Raw genomic sequence first — 24,938 nt, 5'->3', positions numbered from 1 at the left:
AATACGTTTTTGATTGGATAACATGCCGCAACGATGTGCTCACGAAACGACCAAAGGCCAACACTGAGCGCCAGCCTTCTTTTGTAACTAAATACTCCGATGCCCTTCCAAACATAAACAATATTCTGGGGAAATATCATTCCATGGTAACGTGTAATAAATGCCTCAAGAAAATATTTCTGGAGGCACCAAGGGTAACATACAAACGTAACGCAAACCTCAGAGATATTCTAGTACATTCTAAACTCGACAAGAAGCATCCAACACAACCACACCTTTGCTCTCGACCTAGATGTAAGACGTGCAGTCATATAAAAAAAGACATCACGGTTAAAAGTAATGCAAGCGATTTCACTTTTCACATAAAGTCAGGCTTTAACTGCACATCGTCAAAAGTTGTCTACCTTCTAGAATGCTCCTTCTGTCATAAACAGTACATCGGAGAGACAGGACAACCAATCAACATAAGGCTTAATGGACATCGGGCAGAGGCAGGCAGAACCTCCCGTAAGCAATTTCCTAGCATTTCAATCAGAAAGACGATAAGTTCGAAGAAATTAAATTACATATTCTCCAGTCAGCCTTTAAATCTGCAAGGGACCGAAAATATAGAGGCATATGTAATTCATAAATTTAGAACATTGGAACCATCAGGAATAAATATATCTAAGGGAACATTAGAATCCCTTATGTATATTCCCTCTTCATCATAACTATTCGGGAAAACAATCTCACATAGCGTTAATTGTACAGTTTATTCACAACGCATGTACACTCTATTTCCTTCCGCAATAGCATAGCCTTACATGTTCCTTTAAACACATTTCCTCCTTATCACTTGTTGCTTGAATTTATCCTCAAATTTATCCTTTTTTTATTATTAATATTTTTTCATGTTAGTTGAGGTTCCCTATGCGGTTATTATCCTGCGACTTTGTACTTATCCCCCCCCCCCTTTGCAAAACGTTTTATGGATTGTCCCCGTTAGATATATGCCTTATCAGGGCCCTTCGCAAAGCCTGTCCCTTTGTAAGGTGTATCTGCACCAAACCCGCCAAAGTGGTGACTAATCATCTACCCAGTACTGGGGCTTTTCCTGGTACTGCTGCTTTCACTTCTTTTGCAGGCCACAGATCTCCAGTTCCAGGTTGAGATACATACTTAAGATTATTATTTTTGTTCTGTTGTGGTTCATTGTGCGGTTATTATACTGTGACTTTGTACTCCCCCCTTCCCCCTACTTTTTAAGAATTGTTTCCCTAGATATATGCCTTATCAGAGTCCTTTGCATAGTATGTCCCTTTGCAAGGTGTATCTGCACCAAAGCCGCTTAAGTCTTAAAGAATAATAACCAGCCAAGGGACGAGGACGAAGAAAGACGATGTACGCACGGAAGTAATGACTAATCACGTACCCGGTATTGTAGTTTTTCCTGGTACTGCCGCTTTTACTTCTTTTGCACGCCACAGAATCCCTGGTTCCAGGCTGATAAATACACACTGAAGATTTCTTTTCTTTCTTTTCTTCTTTTTTTCTTTTTTCTTTCACTTCATGACCCACTTTCTTCTCACCCATCCTCTCCTCCCTACGCCTTCACACCTACTTTCTTTGCACCCACTTTCACCTTCCCAGCTTTTCTTCTTCAGTAACAAATGCGTATTTAAACCCCTGCCAGCGAAGATCGCTATGCCCAGACGAAGACAAGTCCCCGTGTCGAAACGTTTGCTCATCTGCGAACTCAGGTGTACCCCATTTACCTTTGTTCAGTTCTTCTTCGTACCGTGTAAACTATCTTCTTCCTTTCGTTCTACCTGGATTCAAAACAACTCAATGTGTCCCTTGCTGCATTTTAGATTTCTTTCGGTTAGTGTTCCCAGCCACAATCACGGACAAGTCTGGAGATAGGCAGAAAAATTCACGCACTATACCGTCGCACGTTCAAAAGACATAATATCGCTTACTCGCAAAACTTATAGAGGCTTTACTGCCTCACCGTTGTCTCTTAGAAGAGCCCTGCTGCTCGCGCTGAAAAAAAAAAGTGCGAATCTCGTGGTTTAGTTCTGAACGAGCTTAGAGAACTGTTAGCATCAAAGATGGCACCGCACTATGTCACAGCTCTCGTTGAAGTGCGCGCCTTTCCCAGGAGTGAAACAGTCCTCCTTGAGACAGTAATTGGTCGTGTCGAATTTCGTAGTTCGTTCGGCCCAGTCATCAGTGCCTTCTTTGCTGTTGTAGTGCACTTCGTTCTGCGTAGAGCTAGGCTGCGCAGTGCCTCTTCGCTGGCCGCGCATGAACACCAGCTTTTCCAGCTTGCCCACCGGTGCCTCACAGAGGATGGACAGAAAGTAGCTGAGCATGTAGCTCCACATCAGTACGGCAAAGCTGTCGGACACCTGGGTAGCAAGAGAGGGATACCGAGTGGACAGTTGTTCACTCTTTTCAAAGTAATGTGAAATATGAAAGAACTCAAAAAGTACACCCCTGTTTTTAAAATCGCATCGTATCGAACGGGCTTGACAGCAAGAACTTCAATCATCTCCAGCTACAGTCGTAGCGCGAAGACCACTCTTTTTAATAAAGCCATTATGTTAGAACAAGTCCTCAAGGGAGAAGAGCGTTCAAGCATTAAACCATGGTCTTCGCGATTCAGAAGGGCAAGCATTATCTTAAAGCGATATCCTTGTAGGCTCATGGAACTAAATGCCGTGCGCGAGAGCTGTGCGTGAGAGTTGTACGCGAGATCTGTCAACGCCTCGTATTAGGAGGCGTTGAATCTGTGCGCGTGATTACGCGAGATGTGTTCTCCTCTAGCGTTCCTGCTATCTGCATGCCCACACTTGAACGCGCGCCGATGAACGCCACGAAACAGGAGCGATGGTGTACCGTCCAAACTTACACTGGCCGGAGAAAGTCAGAAATATACTGTGCCTTTCCTTTCCTGTAAACCATTTGTAAGGTCGCCAACAGTACAGGTTCACTCGGTTTTTTTTTGTTTGTGTGTGTGTGTGTGTGTGTGTGTGTGCGTGCGTGTGTGTGTGTGTGTGTGTGTGTGTGTGTGTGTGTGTGTGTGTGTGTGTGTGTGTGTGTGTGTGTGTGTGTGTGTGTGTGTGTGTGTGTGTGTGTGTGTGTGTGTGTGTGTGTGTGTGTGTGTGTGTGTGTGTGTGTGTGTGTGTGTGTGTGTGTTTCCTGCCGTTTCGTGGAGCCGGCCTGCGAGGCGCGCGGGCGGAGCGGCGCCCGTGCCCATGCGGGGGGACACCTTTTTCTTGTTTTTGGTTGCAGTGTGAAGTGTTCCTCCGTGTGCGCGTGGTCTGTTTTATGTCTGTCTCGAGGGGCGGGGGTCTCGCGCATTGAAAAGCGGTCGGCCGTTGTGTTTGGCCTGTTAAAGGCCCACTGTCCACCCTCCGGTCGAAAAAATTTTCTTCCCCGGTGACTGTGAGACTTCGCCCTTAGAACGCAAGGCCGCAAAATGTTTTTAAAAGAGTAACTAATAACGCAGTTACAGCCACCGCAATCACCTGATTATGTCATGTTTCTCCCTTCCGTTCCATCGCAATAGTTTTTCACTCTCCTGCCCAAGGTCGTCTAGCCTCCGCAAGACAAATTCCCCTTCCTCCTCCGCGTTTGGCGGGAGCTGGGGAATGGCACTCCGCGTGCGCGAAAAAAAAAAGAAAAACGGGCGAGGAAGCGCGCGCCGCTGGATTCAGTCTGGCCCGTGGCGAGGGAAAAGCGCGCAGCGAGCGGTAGGCACCTATCCTTCTCCCGTCAGTCAGCGAGACGGACCAATGAATGTCGTTCTCTGGAAGTACGTCATAACTGTGGCTCAAAGGGCCAGCGCAGGAAGCGGGGAAGCTGGCTTTCCGAAGGAGGGCATGAGAGAGCTTTGATTTGTATTTTCGTTGCTTTGCGGCGCGCGTGTCACTGTAGCATGTTGCACAGACTATCTCAGGTACCTGATCGAAACAGTGGGCTCCTTTGCTTAAAAGGTCCTTCCCTGGACAGTGGCCCTTTAAGGCCGCTTCACAATGCGGAAATATTTGGTTGACTCGGTCTGGCGACAGCGTGTTCGCGTAATGTCAGCTACTCTGTCACACTGATTGAACACGAACTGTCCGGAAGTACACCTTTGTCGCCCGCCTACACGGAACAAAAATGTCTGCAGGAATCCTTGGCAAACTCCTTGTCACACTGAAAAAACAACTTCGGCGACGCTCCTCTGCTGCCTTTCTAGCCTTGCCGCAACCGACTCCGGAGTACGGCGCACAAAAGAGGAGGGGAGCCACGACGGCCCCCGCAAGGAGGGGTCTTGCGCACAAGAAAGGGCCGGAGATAAGCTGGTTTCAATTATGGCCCACTGCCTGACTGCATTCAAGACGACGTACCGCGCGAGAGAACAAAGAGATGAAGGGGAGCTTTTCTTTTCAAGTGCTATTTGTGATCTAGAAAACCATTAAAAAACGATCAATCACGGTTAAGTAGTGGGGGTAGTGTTTCGTCGCAGGGATTTTCGCTCGGCTAACGAACAAGTCAAACACTGCCGACGACCGCGGTTTGCAATTAGTTTTCGTTGCCCAGGTCTATCACACCGACGTAACACCCAGGCAACCTGCCTTGTTTCCCGGCTGCTTGCGCAGTGTGACAAGCTGCTTGGAAACAAGTGTCTTCGGAAACAAGTCTACGACTTTACGGGCGGACATGTTTTGTCGACGCTGCTGTTGTGTTCCCGCAGTGTGAACCAGGCTTTAGTGCACGGGGCTCCGAATACCATCGGCGGGCCCCGTCGAGCGCCCTCTGGGTGTTTTTACGTTGTTGTTTTTTATTTTGTATGTGTAAGAGGCGGTCGTAAATCTCGTGCGCATCCTCGAGAGTGGTGGAAAGGCCGGGGTTGAGACGCTTCGGGGAACTTTAGCTTGGCTACGATTTTACACGAAACTGTGTAAACGGGGGGACACCAAGGATATTTTCACGAAAAAGTGAGACCGCGCGGGAACGGCGAGTTGCGGGGTGTAGCACGGGCGGCCCGAGCGAGGGAGAAGACTGACGTTCTCCTGTACGCTTCCTTGGGACGACGGACTGCTCTTTATTTTTCTTTCCTTTCCATGCCTCAACATAATATATGTCCTAAGCCGGAGGGTGACCCAACTCAGTGTCTTATCTGTTCTCTCTTTCGACTGTACTGTGCTAGTTCATCCAACCAACCTATTATTTAATTTAAATCAGTTGGTTAATTTAATACGGCCCATTGCGATTCCTTCGGCGAAGCAAGGAGACGGGACCATCAACAACAACAAGAAGAAGAAGCAGAAAAGAAAAAACTTTAAGAAACAACAAATAGAAGCTTACTTCATTTATAATTATATGTAACACTGCAAGAACGCCAATAAGAGGCAAACGATAAGAGTCAAATGACAGCAGAGGAAAGGAAGGCTCTCGCCATTCCCCTCTTAAGAGACATCTATGAGACCCTGTATTTATTTTGTTCCTTTCCAGCCTCTGCATATTGAATTGAAATTATAACCTTTATACAAAGGACTACTTCCATATTTCTAGCAGACTGTCCTATGGACACCAGCATGGGTGAGAAGCGCCTAATTCCCTCCAGTCTCGTTTGACTCACACTGATTGTAAAGCTTCATAGAAGCCATGAAAATGAACGAGCTCGGATGCAAGCAGCATGCACGAAAACATAATTTAGGCCAGGAAACCCTAAAAATGCAGAAAAAAAAAGTATTTCAAATTACATTTCCCTTAACATTTCAAATTTTATATTCGGAAATTCTAAATCTTCACATAGCCAGAGTAGGCGGTTGTCCAGTCATGTCAGGTACAGAAGCAAAAGCACATATTTTAATTTAAAAAATGCTATGCAACACAAAGTTTGCACACTTTCGCGAAACTAAAGCATAAATTCTTGCCGAAAAGGCTTCCAGAGAAGACACCTAGAAAAAAATTTGCATCAAATTCAATCTGCGTGGTTTATTGCGGCAATAATTAAACGAGCGCACTGTGTTTGAAATGTTTGTTGTTGTAGCTCTTGACCATGAAAAATTTACAGGGTGAGTATTTCATAATTTTTCTGATTTTTCAACCCATGAAGAAGAGTCGCTTCTAAATATTATGTCATTCGTACTTATACCATAGACGCTTTTATAACGGCAGTGAGCGATAATTCGTAGCAACAGAGGTCAAATGTTTAGAGTTCGGCCGTACTATTTAGTTTGCTGACCGCAGTCCAGCCAAGGGACCAGAGAACGCATTTGAGGTTGTTAATGGTCATGAGCGATAAAGCATAAATGTTAGCACCATATCAGATTTATCATAACAAAACAGACATCGATAGGCGTCAACGAGCTTCTCGTTATACTCCAAATTTCAGAGACGTGGAGTAATGTGCGCAGCATTGCCGTCCTTGCCTATTGTGATTTGCGCATTTACCTTTCGCGGCCGTTACAGGTGTCGAGGGTGAGGTGCACATGTTGGCTTTTATTCTTGCTTAACATCTTATCAAATAATTTTCGTTTTTAGGGAGAAACTCGACGATCACTGATTCCAACCTGAGATGCGCTGGCTCTAACTGGATTTCTGTGATCTTGTTATCGGCATAGCCGCTTTGTCCTATTGGAGGCTCCCTGCAATTCTGCGCCTCGTCAGATTAAACAAAACTGGCCTGGCAATAGCATCTTGGGAACTCCTTAATCCAAATAGTATGCACTGGCGGTTCATGCACGCCTCATGTCTTCCAAGCGAATAGGTGGAGCAATAAGTAAATTCCTACAAAAAATCCGGGACGCATTGACAAGATTAGCGATTAGGCAGCCCTTCCGCGACATAATAGGGGCGAATTTTAGAGGAAGCCTTATATCTACGAACAGTCAGGAAGAAGACGGGTGGAGCCCCACTAGTTCCAAATCATGTAAGTGCCGGATCAAAACAAGGGTGAACTATAACGAAATAATATGAAATGCGTGTGTGAATTACGCGCTCGACAAGTTCACTTAGAGCTGAGGTCAATAAGAATGGCTGGATTTTGCTGGAAAGCTCCTAGTCATATCCAAGTTTTGGTATTCGGCAGATGTAGAGTCTGCTGCCACGGGAACATGAAGCCCTGATCGTTTAATCACCTCCGTGAGCGCATCCTAAGCATCCGAATCAAAAGTGGGAAGGCCCTGTCAAACGCTTTATTGTGGCCAGATGCAGGGCGATAGGGTTTAGTAGCAGTGACCGCTTCCCCGACGTTGGTGAGCGTCAACATTTGGGCGGATATGTGGGTCTCGGGGTACAATCTCACGTAAGTGAGCGTGAACTAGCATTCGGGAGCCGTTTCTGAAATTTCCCAGTTCTGTCGTTATTTTTGGTTTAGGTTTTTAGGGTTCTTTGTTTCACAGTCCGACATCCGCAGGCGCCTTCACCGTTCATGCGCTACGAATTCACATTTTTTATCAATGAATTCACTCATTAAAACCCCAGAACGCATCATCATTTTTGGGTTCAAATTTCTCTGAGATGACCCACATTATCACTACTGTGGGTGGCATCATAAAAATAATTGATAGCTTTAAACATGGAGCACGCGTTAGCCTCATGGAATATCTGCTAAATTTTGTGTGGAATTTCTTTTGGGTATTAAGGGTAAAACAAGTGGAAGTGGATTACTACACAGTATGAAAAAGCACTGAACAATGGTTTAGGGGGAGCTTCAGTTTGCAAAGCGAGTCAATGTTTCGACAAGGGGACTTGTCTTCGTCTGGTTCCTAGGAGACGAATGCAAGTCTCCTTTTCGAAACTTAGGCTAATCTTGTGAGTTGAGGCTCCCCCTCAACACTTGTTCCGCTCTCTTTAAAGAGTTTATAGCGCCCGCCGACGCTATAAAGCGGAGGCGCTGAGATCAGCGTTATCAGCCAGTGTTAGAGGAAAATAAAGAGGTACAGCGCGTGCTCGTAGCGCAAGCACGGAACGAGCTGTTCAGAATGAGAAGCCTGCCCGTCAATGCCCAAAATTGTGTTTTCGGCTCTTCTGAGATCGGGTTCTTGGGCCATCACATCTCAGCGCTGGGAATTCGTCCATTGCCTTCTCACGTCCAGGCTGTTAACGACTTTCTAGCACCCACTACCTTACGCAAGCTTCGTGAGTTCCTGGGCCTAGTGAATTCTTCACGGCGATTTATTCTGCACTGCGCCGAGCTACTTCAGCCCCAGACTGACCTTCTCCGCACCACCAAGTCCTCATCCTCCGCGATTTCCTGGTCTCCCGAAGCTCAGGAAGCTTTCACGGCTGCAAAACAAGCCCTCGCCGATTCAGTCGTCGTCATCCACCCTAGGACTTCCGCGCCCACTCGCATCATGGTGAATTCTTCTAGCATGGCCAATGGTACGGTTCTCCAGCAGCAGATTGACTCCGAGTGGCACCCACTGGGTTTCTTCTCTCGGAAGCTCCAGCCTGCCGAGGCTCACTACAGCGTATTTGGCCGTGAGCTGCTTGCCATCTACTCCACCATCCAGCACTATCGCCACTTCTTGGAGGGCCAGCCATTTTACGTTCTCACGGACCATAAGCCTCTGGTGTATGTGTTCCGTACGAACTCTTCGAAGTACGTCGCCCGTGAACTTCGTCAGCTGGCTTACATATCGAGTTTACAACCGATATTCGACATATCGAAGGCACCGACAACGAGGCAGCTGACGCACTTTCACGCATTACCACCACCGGCTTGTCTTCACCTGCTGTGGAGTGGCAATCTCTGGCCCGGGCGCAGCTTGAAGACCCTGAGCTGCAAGTCCTGCGTACCCACTCCCGAGCCCTCCGTCTGCAGCTCGTGCCTCATCCGTTTGTACCCGGATGGCTCTTGCGCGACATATCATCGGCTCTACCGAGACCGTTCATCCCGGAGGCCTTTCGTCGTGCCATTTTCTAATCCTTCCACGACATCTGCCATCCTAGCATTCGAGTCACGCAGCGCCTCGTTACCCAGCGGTACGTTTGGCCGAACATTAACACCGACGTTCGCCAGTGGGCCCGCTCGTGCCTTGCTTGCCAGTCCGCCAAAGTGACACGCCATACCAAGACTGCCCCTCAGTCTTTCCTGCCGCGCTTTGACCATATTCATCTTGACCTGGTTGGACAACTTCCCCCCTCTCAGGGCTACAAGTATATTCTGACGATGGTTGACCGCTTCACCCGTTGGCCCGAAGCCGTGCCAATTCCGGACATTACTGCGCAAACAGTTGCCAGAGCTTTCGTTTTAGCGTGGGTTTCCCGCTTCGACTGCGCCGGCATCGTTACCACGGATCGCGGCCGCCAGTTCGAATGTGCCCTCTTCACTTCTCTCACGCGGCTACTCGGCACTAAACACTGCCGCACCACATCATACCATCCCTGTGCCAACGGCATGGTCGAGCGACTCCATCGCCAGCTCCAGGCTGCCCTCACTACGCGCCTGGATCGCGAGCACAGGGTCGACCACCTCCCTATGGTGCTCCTAGGCCTACGTGCCGTCCTGCGTCGTGACCTTGGCTGTTCGGCGCCTGAACTCGTCTTCGGTACATCCCTGCGGCTTCCCGGTGACTTGTTCGTACCTTCGGCTCCCTCATCCGAGCTCCTACAATACCTTCATCGCCTACAAGACTGTCTTCAGCATCTGCGCCCAGTGCCGCCTCGCTCATCTGCCCATCAAGTCTTTGTGTACCCAGACCTTGCTTCCTCGACGCATGTGTTTCTCAGGGGAGACGATTTAAATGCGCCTCTTACCCCCTCATATGACGGCCCGTACCGCGTCCTCAACTGGACAACAAAGTCAGCGACAATCCTGCTGGATGATCGTGAAGAGGTCGTTTCTCTAGATCGTTTCAAACCCGCGTACCTCGAGGCACCTCCCCAGGAGCTCCCCTCAGATGTTCCCGGCTTATCTACAGACCTGTTTGCCGCCGTGGCACCTCCATCTCTGCCCCGTCGGCGCGTACATTTCGCCGTTCCGTCTAGGCGGGGGGCCCTATAGCGCCCGCCGACGGCATAAAGCGGAGGCGCTGAGATCAGCGTTACCAGCCCGTCTTAGAAGAAAATAAAGAGATACAGCGCATGCTCGGAGCGCAAGCACGGCACGAGTTGTTCAGAATGAGAAGCCTGCCACGCTGGTCTTCTTGCTCCGCTGCGACCCTGCAATTTCGGAACAAGTTTAAGGCATCACTACTCAGTTTATGAAAGTGGTTTGAGAAGAGGAAGTATCAGTGGCTTCACAATCAAAGACTAGAAAATAAGGGAAGTCGGACGGGCAGTTGTTCAAGGCTAGTCACAGATCCGATGCATTGAACTACCAATCTATTCCTCTTATATGCATTAATTGTGACTTTCTAGAACACTTAATATATTTGCATCTCACAGCACAGCCTCGCTCGTATATTTCTTTATACTCAGCAGCGTGGTTTTCGTTATGGTTTTTCCTGGAAAACTCAGCTCCTTGAATTTATTTTCGACCTTCACATGATTCTGGAGACTTCATTCCAAACAGGCAATTTTTCTCTCAAAGCTTTCGAACGCATTCGCCATCTGTGTCTAATGTCTACATATTACTGAGTATCCATCGAAGCCCACATTTTACAATGAATACACTGCTTTTCTAAAGGTCCCTCAGCCTTTGAGTAGTATCAAATCCCCATATAATTTTTGCTGAGTAGTAGAAATTTGTGACCCCCCCCCCCCCCCCCCCAGCGGATGCATGCAAATCCTTAGCGCCCACTTCCGCTCACGGAGCTGCTTCTGTCTGGAATGTTCCCTCTGACATGAACCGGCTTGTAGTTCCGTAATCGTTTTGTGTACGTAAGCTCTAAAATTTTGTGCTCTTAAATCTGGAATTATTCTACAACAAAATTTTTTTGTCAAAGACGAATGAGTGCCAATGATATCTTCAGGGACCACTTGTTTGGAGTTGTCGAAGCTAACTTCACCGCAACGAGCGATGAAGCGATGGTGCTTCAGCCTTATTACGCGCTAAGGAAATGGAACCGCGTGCTGTGGGTAATTATGAGAGCGAAACTCCAAAAACAAAAGGTGGAAAACGTATTCTCGTGCATTTCTTGCATTTTTCGTGAGGGTACTAGTTTATGATCTATACAAGTAGTTCCGTGCGGGTATGAGAACTTGATAGTTAAGGACAAACGATCTGCTCGTATCGATATTTCTCAGCTGGCCATGGCTAGTGACAGCAGATTAAATCCTCCTAATTCTTTTAAAAGAATATGTTCAAATGAAATATCGAGGTGTACATTGTGTGGCGTAGATTCCTCGTTTGTGTATACCTATGTTTTGTGTAGTGCTTATCACCTTGAAACCAGTCTAGATTATTTTCCAACCGCCCGAAGAAAGGAAATACATCTGCAGAGTTCCTCATTGTCACTCTGCTAAATATTCTCATGTGTGAAACATGCGAAACCATTCAGTGCGTTTGAGCCTCTCGTGTTGGAAACATGTGAATGAAACTAATCAACAAAATAATTGAGATGTACGCGCATATGCTTCATCTGCCCTTTTGTCGCCAGAGTTATGGGAACATATTAGGTTTCTTTAAAATCAGTTTGTAGGAGCTACTCAGAAATTTTGCGTAATAGAGTTTTAACCATTCCTGGCAATATATGCCGGTCGGTGAAAGTACCATTTGCAGGGCCATTAATGAAAATAATATTTTTCTTAATAAAGCATTTCCTTCCTTCAATCAAACAGACCTTGTTTGATTGGATGGTGTCTATGTTGGACCTGAATACAATTCTACCAGCCATTTAATGAACCTTCTACTTCTCATGCATGCGGTTAAATTCATTCTAGCATTGTATTCAAGCATTGTTTGGGCATGTATTCACCTTCTTGAATAATAAGAAATATTGCACAGCGTTATGTTTTATCAGTTATTCGCCATATTTCTGTGTTGAGGTTAAAAGATGAGAAGATCAGTTTTTTTCTCATGCTCTTTCCACTGTGTATTCTGTCGTCTGCAACCTTGTCGGTCATGCAGCCAGTTCTATTAAACAAAGAGCAAATGTCTGGGATAGATGCGTGAACTGCACCGCACAAGATCTAAATATCACATACAATCCAGTCGGAAAAATCTACAGAAAATTTTCTGATATTACGACAGAATTTTTGTGCGGTTTTTGACGGTAAACCTGTTGTAACATTTAGTAGTAACTTCAAATATTTCTGTAATTACAAAAAAGTGCTACACAGCCACAGACAACAGATATATACTACAGAAAAACTAGAGAACTACAGAAAAGTGCTACATAACTACAGAAAAATTTGATGGTTACGACAGAACTACAGGATATTTTGTCGTATTTTTGACACAGTTCTGTAGTTTTTTTAGACTGGGAACGCCCTGCTAACAATGCACAATGTCAGCAGGATAAACGATCAGCGAAATAAGTGTGCATTCCTAGAAGCGTAAAAAGTGTCAAGTCACCAAACTGTCAATATTTTCTTCTTTTTACTGTTTGTGGTAAGGGCCAGAAAGCTTTCGCAATATTTTGAAATGCCCAGAACGCAGCACGTATAGAAAATAAGCATTACCACATAAGATATTTGTTTCTTTGAAAGTTCGCGTCACTGTTTCGCATTTAGGTTGAAAGGGACATGGCCACACCACAAATTGAGTTGGGCGCTGTATTGATTTTTGTGGTGAAACTAAAGACCATATTAAGGGAAGGACAAAAATAATATCCAAGAGTTTTGTATTGTTCATGCCGTCAAATTGAATTCTATCATCCAGTTACGCATTGTTACCTGGAGGATGCATACCACGTTTAACGGCGAAAATTCCGAAGCACTTACCAGGACGTAGTGAGAGTAGTAGATGCGTTCTCTGACAAGTCGTCTGGCCAGCGTATAGAAGGGAAAGTGGATGAGGTACACGCCAAAGCAGAGCCGGGCCAGTGGTGGGAATACGTTCCATGACAGGAAGCGGTTTAGAAACCCTGCGGCAAGTTGACAAAGGAAATGAGTCTAGCGCACTCAGGTTACAAAACAAGAAAGAAAAAGGAAATTTGCCTTTTCAACAAACGTTTTCCTGTTTGGATTCGGATAGGATTCACTTTATTCCCCATTCTAGCCACGGTTCGGTTAAGGCATGCGTGCTTTACCACTGAAGTGTTCTCAAAATTTATGCTTTCACAGGCTCTTGGCTGACCAGGCAATAAATTCGGGACACAATTTGAAAAAAAAAAAAAAAAAACAAACCTGGTGCCGGCCGAAGGTTTACGTTTCGGATTCCGCATTTCAGCATATACGAAAACCTAAACGTCGAGCATTTATTTAAGCCTTAGCATAAGTTACCGACATTCTAGTGGAAATTAAGATGAAGAAATGGGCATGGGCAGGACATGTAGTGCGAAGAGAGGATAACCGATGGTCGCTGAGGGTAACAAACTGGATTCCAAGGGAAGGAAAGCGTAGCAAGGGGCGGCAGAAAGTTAGATGGGCGGATGAGAACATACGGCTTTCATGAAAAATTTACAATCAACTTAACTTCGTTATTAGTACTAATTTCTTATCCTCTGTTCATTGGGCATTCTTAATCTATTTTTGCGTTGTTTGGCTTTGTGGATGCTTTTTAACGTTTTGATATTTTGTAATCATTGCGTTATCAGCGCGCATTGCTCGCTCATATTAGATTTGTGTGAGGTGCGAGTCAGTTCGATGATAATGCAGAATCTGGGCCTGTTTTTGTACCTTATTATTCATTCATTACACCGACGGTTTGTGTTTCTTTTGGTGAATATAAAGAGGACTCTTTATCTTCGTGTCAAAAATATTACGTCATGGCGACCTCTGATCATCTTTATTTACAACGCATTTATTAGCACACACTGATGACATACTGTTTCACGTACCCAACAATTATGCATTCGCATACGGCAGGAAACCCAAAATTTGTCTTTAGGCAAATGGAACTACTAACTATTGCTAAATAATTTGAGGCATGCGATGATACTTCATCCCCTATGCATTCATGTTTGAATATTTTCACGCCGCATGTAACGTCACGTTCAGTGGGAGCTTTGTGGAGCGTTTGAAGTTCCCACGCAAGATAATGTGCTGTGGCGTTACGACTCTGTCGAGCAATTACGATTTTTTGCTCACAGACAGCTGTACCGACGACGACGACAGGGATGTTTGCTTTGATCCGCACGAGGTCCCTTACACTATCGCGCAGAGACTATACCAGGTTTTTTTTTTTGTTCTTAGAAAGTCCAAAATGGGCGGGGGTGGGGGGGGGGGGGGTAAAGAAAAAGGGCGACTGACTTTAAAATTAGTTTTATGCATGAGCCTATACTGAGGCTACGGCGGTCATCAGTTAAGACGCAAAGAGGCTCAGTAACCTCGCTAATTACTTAAATAAGTCATTTAACCTTTTGATTTTTAATTTTAGGTATATGTCGTATTGGAGCCGGTCCTCCAAAAAGTACAGTCACGAAAAAAGATTTCCCTAAATTAATTGCAGCGGGCAGTACAAGGCCCATAAATATCCCCCTGATAGGCGAGTTCACACAGTAACAAAGTGTCCGCGGCGCGTCCGGCGTGGATCGCTCTGCCAATGGCCGCTTTGAGGTCGGAGTGCAAGCGCAGTGACGGCGCGCACTGGGTACCGACTGGGTTTCAGCGAGGCAGCGGACAAAATGGCATTGACAGCGAATCGCCGTGCCCCCGTCTGTCTCTCGGGTGATGCGAGCAGATAGACGAAACCTCTGGAAGAAGAGATTTAGATCAGAGGCGTTGTTCTAGTGTGTGTGTGAATCAGGGTGACATTTGTCCGGCTTGTAACACGCAAAAAAAAATTTGTTTTAGCGGCTATACTCTTTTGGAAAATAAGCTGAAAATCTGCAAATACAACTTGCCCCTTAAATTAAAATATTCAAAGTTAACGAACTTAGTTAATTAGTCAGCTATTTTAGGCAGTTTCACCTCTTGCCTGGTGTATGCAGTAGTCCCTAATATAACCACAGGGCTAAAATAAATCTAAAGTCAGTTCCTTCTGTTTCAAAATTTTAGACGTCAAAGAAAGCACCCGGTATAGTTTTTCTAACCACGGTCGCAATAATTAGCAGTATTCTCTTTTTGCCTCATGGAAGAGAAGTTGTTTTAGCGGAATAGTTAATGACGGTAATCTTCACAGCTGACGCAAAATTAAAATGAAAAGCGATTGGTTGAAAATGTAATTTATCCTGAGGTCTAAGGGACACTATTGATTAGATAAAGGACAGCAGAAGGTAAAAAAAGTCACCTGGTGTAAATATTGATTCAGATGAATACGCGGTTTTCGTTAACGTTGGCTCAGAATGCATTCTTGGTCATCATGTCAAGGAGCAAGCTTAGGGATCAAACTTTTATCATACCTAATTTAACCAAAGATACGAAACGCTTCAGTATTGTGTTATCATAGTCCACAAGCAAGCTTGCGTATTAAGTGAATTAAGCATCTCGCATACGTTCTTTAGCTCAGTGTCATGTGTAGAAGTGTGAGATTTGTAGCATAAACGCTATTTCATTGTTGAGAATTGTGTAGAAAATACGCAGAAATGCGTAGGATACGCGTAGAAATTTTGTAGAAAATAACACTCATTTCAGGCCTACACATGTATATTTCACAAATCTCATTGCTAGATCTGAGCTCTCTTGCAGTGAAAATTTTTCACCTTTAAAATTTTATAAAAAACATGTCTGCCTTCTACATCAAATGCCTATTATAAGTAATTTCACCTTGGCTACAGGCCAAGAAGATGTCACATTATCACGCAGTTCTACTGGCAGAAGACCGATTATCATAAATTGGTGCGGAATTTTTCTTTACCTCCTCGGCCGGTTGTGCAGGTGAACGCGAGCCAGACTAGGAACACGGTCCATAGAATGCGGTCGATGAAGATAAATACCATCCGTTTCGCAATTAGGGGAACGTAGTCCATGCGGTGCCACTCAGCTTTCAGGGATATGCAGTACAGGCCGCAGAACAGGGAGGCAATCCACAGCGAAGTCTGCACAGTCTGCAGAAAAGAAGAAGCAGGCATCGATCAGGAAGCAGCAGGGAAACAAGAGCTCTGATGATTGCGTTCAGTTCGGCGAAATACTAGGTGTGTCTTGGATGAATATAAACAGTGAAACTCTAGATTTTTGTGTTTATACATCTTAATTTTCAGAAACGTACATGTGTTCGAGTACAAAGACAGAGAGAAAGACAGAAAGGCACAGTCGGTATTGATTCCGTAGCGGCTTCCATCAGTAGGTTGCATATATATAATTCGATTGTGCACCAGAGGCAACTGAGGGGAACAGGTATACAAGGCCAGTTAATCATCTTTATGGTTTTTATTAATTTTATTACGTTTATAAGCTTCTATTTTAACTAGTCTCAAAGGTGCTTCAGTGCAGCTCGGTATTAAAACAAAGCGGACATTTTGTACACATGGGATCCAGCTTGGTAATTAGGCACTTTTTGACAACGAATAAATAAACCTTTTTGGGTTTTTTTTTAGGACCCATAAATATATCGGGACGACGAATACTCCCCAAATCAAAGCTGAGGACACTTTATAAATTTTCTAAATCGGTAATGTGGTTCAAAATACCAAAGTCAAGAGTATTCATTTCAAAGTTTGTTCACGTGGCTTTCCAGCAATTCATATTTATAAAATAGCATTTTTTTTGCAATTCGCATGAGATTTTACACACGCAGTTCGGCTATTTGATGATAGAGATGAAGTTTGGCAAATCTCCACCCTCCAGGTGCCTGTAATAGAGTACGGACTACAACATGGATGAATGACAAATGACTCTTCAATACACACCCCCTTACAAGAACTTCAGTCGTGCAAGCACCCTGTAGTAAGGCGCATGTACAGACCAATCGATGATAAAAGACCTGTTTCATCAACTGAAAGCCATGATGCATACGCGCATAAGATAGAAAGCCAATGGGTATTTCGCGACGATGGTGCTAACGAGCTTGGGTTTATCAACTTTAGCTCACGGCGGTGGCACCTCGCGCTATTCACCCCTGCTTACATTTTTTGTACTCAAACACCTATGGCCATATCAGCCAGTCGCTTTGCCGCAACTAGTTTCCGCTAGTCCAGTATAAACAATACAGACGTAGGTATCCTATCATCGACCAAAGGGCGGTAGCCTATGTAGATCATCCCACTTAGTTATAGATTTCGTTTGTTTCCCAAGCCTCTGAAATTGGATATAGCATGTCCTTAGTGCTAGGTTTCTTGAGGAGATTCATTCGCGGCTCGTCGCATATTAATGAGAACGCGGAGAAACGCGTGAGCAGCCAGTAGATTTCAAATCAGCGAGAAAACATCTGGTTCAAAGCTACTGCTTCCATGGCACCAGAGAGCGAATGGTTTTGCAAAACACACTGCACTTGAAGAGCCTGCCTCACGGCGAAAGCAAAATAATACGTCTCCATTCTATGTCGAGTCCTTAGGAAAGTGCACGCTACTATTCCGGACAGCGTAGCATGAGTCAGAATCGAGGAACATAGAGCACATAGGACTGAAGTGGAAAGGTGTTATGAAATTACCGATGGTCTCGTTGGCATAGCTCTGTTAATAAAGGTGGACAAATGCATGGCACATTTTTCTGAGCTAAATGCACAATTATGCACCTTACAAAGGGCAATGAAAACAGTATTTGCGCCTGACCACGAGATCTTCGACTGTGCCGTAATTGATGGCTGCTTAAGAATCATCGAAGGGGCATGACTCACCTTCGAGATATGAGCTTTTCGGTACTTTTCTACTAGAATGAAGGTGACACACCCGAAGAAGAAGCAGACGGCGTGATAGTAGGGGCGGGGGTACAGATACTTTGCCGTGTCGATAACCGCTCTGCAAAGAACAAGGAACGAAATCTATAGGCGGTTGGTGACACTCAACCAGGGACACGGTAAGAGGAGTAACTTTACAGACTTCCGTCTGAGACAGTATGCGGCTGTTGTTGAGAACCTTGGCATAACGTGCCGGCCCTCCGTTGTGTGCTTTACAAGGAAACGTTGTTACAGGCAAATTATACCTGGTGTTAAAATTACTGATGAACTAAAGAAGCATTATCCTGGTTTATGTTCTAACAGTCCCTGTACATTTTCTTTGGCGCTTGAATCGCATGAGAATTTATTTTAAGTATAGAGGAATTTGTGAAAAGGTTGTAACGTTTTTCCTAGGTTATCGGCAATGATTCCTGTGCCCAGACAAAGGAGGTGAAAGAATGTCATCGCATGTTGGCACTTTCGGAATATGGCTCCTTAATAGAGATAGTCGAAACTTGAGCCCAGGAAACCTTGCGTGAAACACAGCTGCCATGAAAGCCACATTAATGTATCAGACTGTTTCTAAGAAAAGCCGTCACGTACAGTTGTCTTACCTGAATTTGGGGTGGTTGGACACATTGAACGGCATCATTTCGGTGCCGTAAAGCTGCCATGCGCAAGCAACGCAGCACGCAAGTGACAGCGCCGAGAAGACGGCAGCAACGCGCCATTTTTTCCTACGAACAGAACATTGGAGTTTTGGATTCAGGTTATTGTTGGCTGTGTCTTCCGGTAATATCAGTTGACTTACGGTCTGAAAACCTGGATCACGATGACCGAAACAAGAAAGAGTTGGTAGTCGGCGGAAAGATACCACAAGTGCAACATGGTGCTCTGTCCAAAAGAGGAACAAGGAAGTTACTCGTGAGTAGAAAACAGTCTTTTCACCTTTTAATCCTATGTCGGGCTGTGAATTATTTTTGCTTTATATAGCTCACTCGAACGAATGTTTATCCTATTTGAGCCCAAGTCTCTAATTGGCAGTGAAGACCATAGCTATTTTTCATTACTTTCTAGCCTATGCGTACGCTGTTCTTGTTTGGATGAAATTTCTTCTGGTAAAACGTTCCCTTTACTCACACTTAAAAAATACAATCACTTTCTGCAGAGTGGACAAAGAAATGTTATGACACGTGAGGATACACCACGGCTACAGGGTTCAATACAAATCTGACAAGGTCACCGGAAAAAGAAGCTGTCAGTCTATCTGAAACATTTTCGATCACTTTTCGAACTGTGTTACCTGTCGGAAAAATTTCCAGGCCCAGACACACGCGGCCGTAGAGGGAGCACGTAATCTACAGGATGCCTGGTAACCTCCGGATTTTTATTCATGCGATTGAAAACTTCTAGAAAGCTTTATGCGATCATTCGAAAGCCCTATCAAATAGGCTATTAAAGCACTTTCATCTCTACACGAGTGCGGCTACTCTCCTGCTACAGGCACGATGGCGTGAATATTTGGTCTTGCGTGGGGCACACCCCACGTTAGAAGAATTGGCTCCCGGTTGTGAGACCATATAGGATAGAAATAATGGCAATAGCTACGCAGAAGTGGATGAGCGACAGCCTTGACGTGAATGCCGCTTTTTTTTTATCGTACGCCGTTGCCATAGAGGAGGGCTGGCCCTTTTAATTCGCAGGAACAATAATGCAATTTCATGCCATTTCACTTAGTGGCTCGCAGTTTTTTTGGGAAATACCATCCATTTAAGCTCTTCTCTATTTTTAAGTTGAAATGCGTGTTTCATTTTAACAAAAAAAAAATGCTTACTTGGATCACTATAGACTTGAATATGGGCCGAAGAGGCCGCGATTCGACTAAGGTGAAGCGCTAGGGGCCCGTGCACTGTGAGATTCAGTGCACGTTAAAATATCCTCAGGTAATCGAAATTTCCAAAGCGCTCTACCAAGACGTGTCTCATAGCCTGAGTTGCACTGGAACGTTAAGGACCTAAGACTGCATTAATTGGCCCGTTCTCTAAAAGCTCCGGCGTCGGTGTGTCATCGTCGTCGGTATTGTAAGCGAAAAAATCATTAATATATGCTTTTGACAGGTGGAAGTTGTAAGGTGGTATGGCCGGGGCACTGATTGGTCAGTCGGTTGGGGGATGTCACGACGCCATATGATACAACGAAGTGTACAGGTGCCACCGATTTTGGTGATTTCTGAGGGTGAGAGAAAATTGAACCCGGGGAAGCAACAATACAGAATCGGAAACTCTGCCCTTAGATCACGCAGGCACGGTCATATGGCTTCGGGAAGCGGAGCGTGATTTGTACGTCTCGAAGACTTTTACTTATGGTGATAAGCTTACTACGGTATGCTGATAAGTATGTGATATACAAGAGAGTCGAAACTTAGAGATCAGAAAGTAATTAAGGAGCACTTAAGCGCTTGTACGTGAATAATGGATGCGAAAGTAACAGATAAGCACTGATTATTGCATGTCAAAGAGCTTGTACGTGATGGAGAGCCCGGAGAAGGATCTCCACGCGAAAGTCAAGCTGAGCATCCTCTTGTAACTACAATCAAAGCTTTCGTGTAACTACAAGCACTTATTATTTTCATCCTTACATTAGTTGTCTTCATCAACCAAACTAATAGCTTACATGTTAATGATTTATTTAGCCATAACGTTGGTTCCATGCCTTTGGCTTTTTCAGTTTGACAACCAAGAATGCCAAAATTTAACTTTCCGCATACTAACTGATAACGATAACAAGTAGCCATTAAGGGTCAAAAGATATTTTGCTACGGTGTAAAAAAGAATGTTAGATTACATTGCCCTGTAACTGAATTAACCATTTTAGTCCTTTTTTTAATTCAAAAGACATCAAATATTTTTTCAGCACAACTAACAAACATCCTACTATTGGCTCTTTTTTTTTCTGCATTCATTCGTTTATTGTATACGAATTTACCGTTCTAACAAGAGTTGTAAAACTGGTGAACCTGCCTGTATTAGTGCATTATAATGTATGTTATACTCTTCTCGTCTCGGTGCCGCCCACCGTCTATGCGACTCCGTCTGTGTACCAGCGGGTACGGATTTAGATCGCGAATTCAATAAAATTCAACTACCTTGATTTAATAAGCAGTGGGGAGAAAATAGACTGATAAAGTGCTATGGGCATATGACAAACAGAAGAACGAACAAAGGAAAAATGGCGCATAAGCTGTTCCATTTCAGTTCATATAGTGACGTGTCGGTCATCTTCATTCTCTGAGTTCTAAATAAACCTCTACTACCGGCAATGGCGTAAGCAAGTCAAGATGAGGGCTCACCGTCTGTACATTATCCATTTTCCAGTTACGAATCTGTGCGAGCAAGTGCCACCAGTGCTCATGTATCTCTTTGTAGAACCTGTCGTAAAACTCTTTCGAGTTTGGTCCTTGCGCTATTAAAGGCAGCAGGTACATGCACATGATCATGAAGAAGAGTGGAACAGTTATCCTGCAAGAAGAAAGAGACAGTGTTCATTAACTTTCTTTCACACCAAGAGGGTCAGCGCACTATTTTAATTATCAGTCATCAGAACATTGAAACTCCGCAAGACAGTTGCAGTGTTTTTTTTTTTTTTTGAAGCCATAGTGTCGCGCGCCTTGTTCAATTACAAGCATATTTTATCCGGCATGGAGAGGCAAAGGTTCCGCACTGTGGATGTGCGCGCCGCGGAGAGCTGACCGAGCCGAGCAGGACGACATCTGCCGGCATCGCATGAGCAGGGCATGGAAGTGAATTCTGCTGAGAACGCCGGTGAACTTTGATGCCTTCAACTGAACGCCGTTTTGAGTTCGATGCGACGCTTGGTCGCTCAAAGCCAAAACGTTCTTTATAAATCAATTTACAAGAAATAATACGAAAACATGACTTTGACCTCGTTAGATGTAGATGTCCACCATTCTATGTGTCTACCCAAAAGTATAAGGCTCCTTCCTTTCCCCAAAATTATAACTTAATAAATATTCTGAAAAAAAGAAACGTGGATTGAACAAGCGGTGTTACAGTGGTTATCACTGCAATACTTCCAGCTTTCGCTCTACCACTAGATTCAAGCCACGCTTAAACCCCCATGTTTTTTTTTAATGTAGATTATCTGCAGATTCAGTATGTATGTAGATTATGTAGATTCAGCAAGTTCGGTTTCCCTAACGTTAATTTACATCCTATAGGATAAAAGCTTCGCAGGCGGCATTTTCTCAGACTACTTCCCCGTGCTGAGACTAGTCAATGGCACACGTACACTACTCAGCAAATGTTGCTGGTGCGATTGAGCTTCTGTGGCCCTTGCACGCCTCTAACAGAGCTTTACTGCACGTTGTTGCACGTACTCGAAAAATTACGCACTTCTCGCTTTAATTGTGCGCAACTCAAATAAAAAAGAAACTACTGCAGTTTACCAGCGACGATTAGGCACTACAACTTCGTCACTCGTCTGTCAGCATGGCAGGAAAGTGAGATGAAACATTCATGCGTTTTTTTACAATGGTTTAAAGGAGAACGAACGAGAAGAAAGCGCACTCAGTTCATAGCTTAGGATACCGCGAATGTTACGATCTAAGTTGGTTAAATCACTATAATGGACTTTGAAACGGCATTTCAAAACCAGCCTCTCTCACGGATGGCCTAGAAGGTTCGAAGTTTTTAAAATCGGTCCTTTTATTCCAGATATTGCAGAATATAAAAAAGGGCGGTCTGTAGTAATGATACCCCCTGCCGCGCTGCGATGACGGAGCCGTTTTTTTTATTTGTTTCAATATCTTAGACGGGGCAAGTAGGACCTTGTAATGACGCATAGCTTTCGGCGTATAGTATAAACCCTTTTCGATCTTCTAGTTTCTGAGCGCTGAATTTTTTTACAGGTGCGGTGAGCGCAGATTATATCGTTTCACGTGGGTGCCCAAGACCTCATAAAATACAAACGCCTAAAAGATGACCGCCGTGTCTGCTCTGCAACAGAGGCCCAAGGCTTTGGATCCCACTTGCCCTAGTGCACAGCATCATATGAACAAGCAAGACTCTGGTGTTTGTGAACGTTGCTTCCATCACTTGATTGAGACCGTGACTATCTGGAAAACCCAGAAATGTGGCACAACAAACACAAACACAAGCAAAGAGGCACAACACATTTCTGGGTATTATGCAGCACCAACTAGCCCCTCAAGCTGTTATTTTGAGATATCTGGAAAACCTTGACCGACCCCGAGTTTGAGTATGTGCCATTTCTGGTAAAGTCTATAACAACGAGCGCAACTTTTCTTCCCCCCCCCCCCCCCCCCCCCCCAGGATGGGGCGCAGTGGTTAGGGCGCTCGACTACTGTACCCAAGGACGCGGGATTGAGCCCCAGCCTCGTCAGCCGCTTTTCGATAGAGACGAAAAGCTAGGCGCCCATGTGCTGTGCGTGTCAGTGCACGTTAAAGAATCCAGGTGGTCGAAATTTCCGAGGTCCGCAACTACGGTGTCTCTCATAGCCTGAGTCGCTTTGGGCGTTAAACCCAAAAACCAAACCAAACTAATTCTGCTTCTTTCTGGCAGCTTCCTTTCTTGATTTGTTTCCAAGATAGCCAACAGACAGTACCTGAAAAAAAAACCCCTGAGTACGTATTAGAAATTTGATTTATAGAATAAAATGTAGTAAATTTGACTTTAACGGAAAGAAAGGCCGCATAGCGCCTCTAATAGTCGAACAGGCAACCTGTGTTTATCTCGTGCGCTGCTTCTACCTCTTCTTCTTTCGAAGCTATTTCTGTGTAGTGATTTATATCTAAGTTAGGAAGCTCTCAAAGAAACCAAGTGGAAACAGAGCTGAAAATACAGTATGCTTCGCACACCGGAAGTTCCTCATGAAACATTGTCAAGGGCGGTAAATGCGAGCAGTACAATGCCCTTATCTTGTCAATGTCTTCAAGGCTGTCTGATGATAAACTGTGTGTTCGGATGTTTGTAGATAGATATATTTATGATGGGTGGCTCGCCGTAATATATGTGAACTAGACATGCAAAAAAAAAATATATATATATATACCATGCGTTGTATTTTTTTTTTTTTTTCATTTCAGGAAGGACTCTAATTCAGCAGTCTTTTCATAGACTAAAGTTTGAGATAAATTTAAAATATAAGACGATGTGCTGGCGAAAAGAACCGCAGACAATGCCTCGAGTTATCGAGTGCGCTGTTCTCACAAAATACCGTCTAAACTGGATTCGTGTAAACTCAAACGGTGTAAACCTAAACCCTGAGCACAGCTGAATTGACAATGCTCAAATTGTTTTGCTAATGCTAAGTACTCAAAAAGGGAAATAATAGAATAAAGGCTTTCCCCGCGTACAGGGAGTCTATGTCCCTCTAGCGATGTGTGATGCCTGCTTCCTGGGCGTCTCTACCCACGCCTTTCTCAGGGTACATTTGGTGATCCGCGTAGGCGTACTTGAGTCTCGGCCCTCACAAACGCAATATCAAGGTTTAATCTAAGAAAACGCCTCAGGCTTAGACGAACGCCGTAGTGGAGGGCTGTGTATAATTCCGACACCCATCGTTCTTTAATGTACACTGCCATCGCACGGTATATGGGCCCGTTGCCTTTTGCCTCTATCAAAAAGGAGCCACCGTGGCCGAGATTGCATCCCGCCTTCTTGGGTTGAACAGCTGAGCTCCGCAACTACTGGCACAACGTGGCAGGACCGGAAAAATGAAGGCAGTTTATGGAGAGGGGAAAGCATGCATCACTTTGCAGTTAAAATGACGCCGAAACGCTATACCAACCCCAACGAAAGATCCGATACCTCGTAGCTATAAAGGCTTCTGGCGTACATTTTTACGCCAGGCAATCTTTTTATGCAGCGCACTAAAAAAGGAGTTTTCTAGACCACATAGGCCCTGATATGATTTGAGCTTACCTAATAAATCGTCTGAGGAGTGCAATAACGGCTACGACAGCTCGGTTCTTGTTTTGCTTGTTCAGCCCATCGTAGAGAAGATACCCGCTGAAAGAAATCAGGTTAGATTAATTGTTGCCCTTTTGGCTTGGTTAATAGATCATACACATGGGCGCGAAATTCTCCGTAATATAACGGGCGAATGTACTCGTTA

General features: G+C 44.8%; 1 protein-coding gene across 1 annotated transcript in view; it reads right to left on the bottom strand.

Annotated features, from left to right (window-relative positions):
• Positions 1-2,087: 2,087 nt before the first annotated feature.
• Positions 2,088-24,938, bottom strand: part of LOC146172556 (nose resistant to fluoxetine protein 6-like) — a 43,259-nt gene continuing 20,408 nt past the window's right edge. Inside the window, exons 8-15 of the mRNA XM_084585800.1 lie at positions 24,746-24,832; positions 21,132-21,300; positions 18,594-18,676; positions 18,397-18,519; positions 17,744-17,864; positions 15,827-16,016; positions 12,811-12,953; positions 2,088-2,393 (exon numbers count right to left, since the gene is read on the bottom strand). Of these exons, the coding sequence (XP_084441926.1) occupies positions 2,088-2,393; positions 12,811-12,953; positions 15,827-16,016; positions 17,744-17,864; positions 18,397-18,519; positions 18,594-18,676; positions 21,132-21,300; positions 24,746-24,832 (1,222 nt within the window). The remainder of the gene's footprint in view (positions 2,394-12,810; positions 12,954-15,826; positions 16,017-17,743; positions 17,865-18,396; positions 18,520-18,593; positions 18,677-21,131; positions 21,301-24,745; positions 24,833-24,938) is intronic.

This window comes from Amblyomma maculatum, unplaced genomic scaffold, assembly GCF_055883805.1.
Source record: "Amblyomma maculatum isolate TAMU_Amacu unplaced genomic scaffold, ASM5588380v1 scaffold_13, whole genome shotgun sequence".
NCBI classification, from domain to species: Eukaryota; Metazoa; Arthropoda; class Arachnida; order Ixodida; family Ixodidae; genus Amblyomma; species Amblyomma maculatum.
Note: the sequence above shows the minus strand (reverse complement) of the source record. Positions and strands in the feature narration are given on the sequence as shown.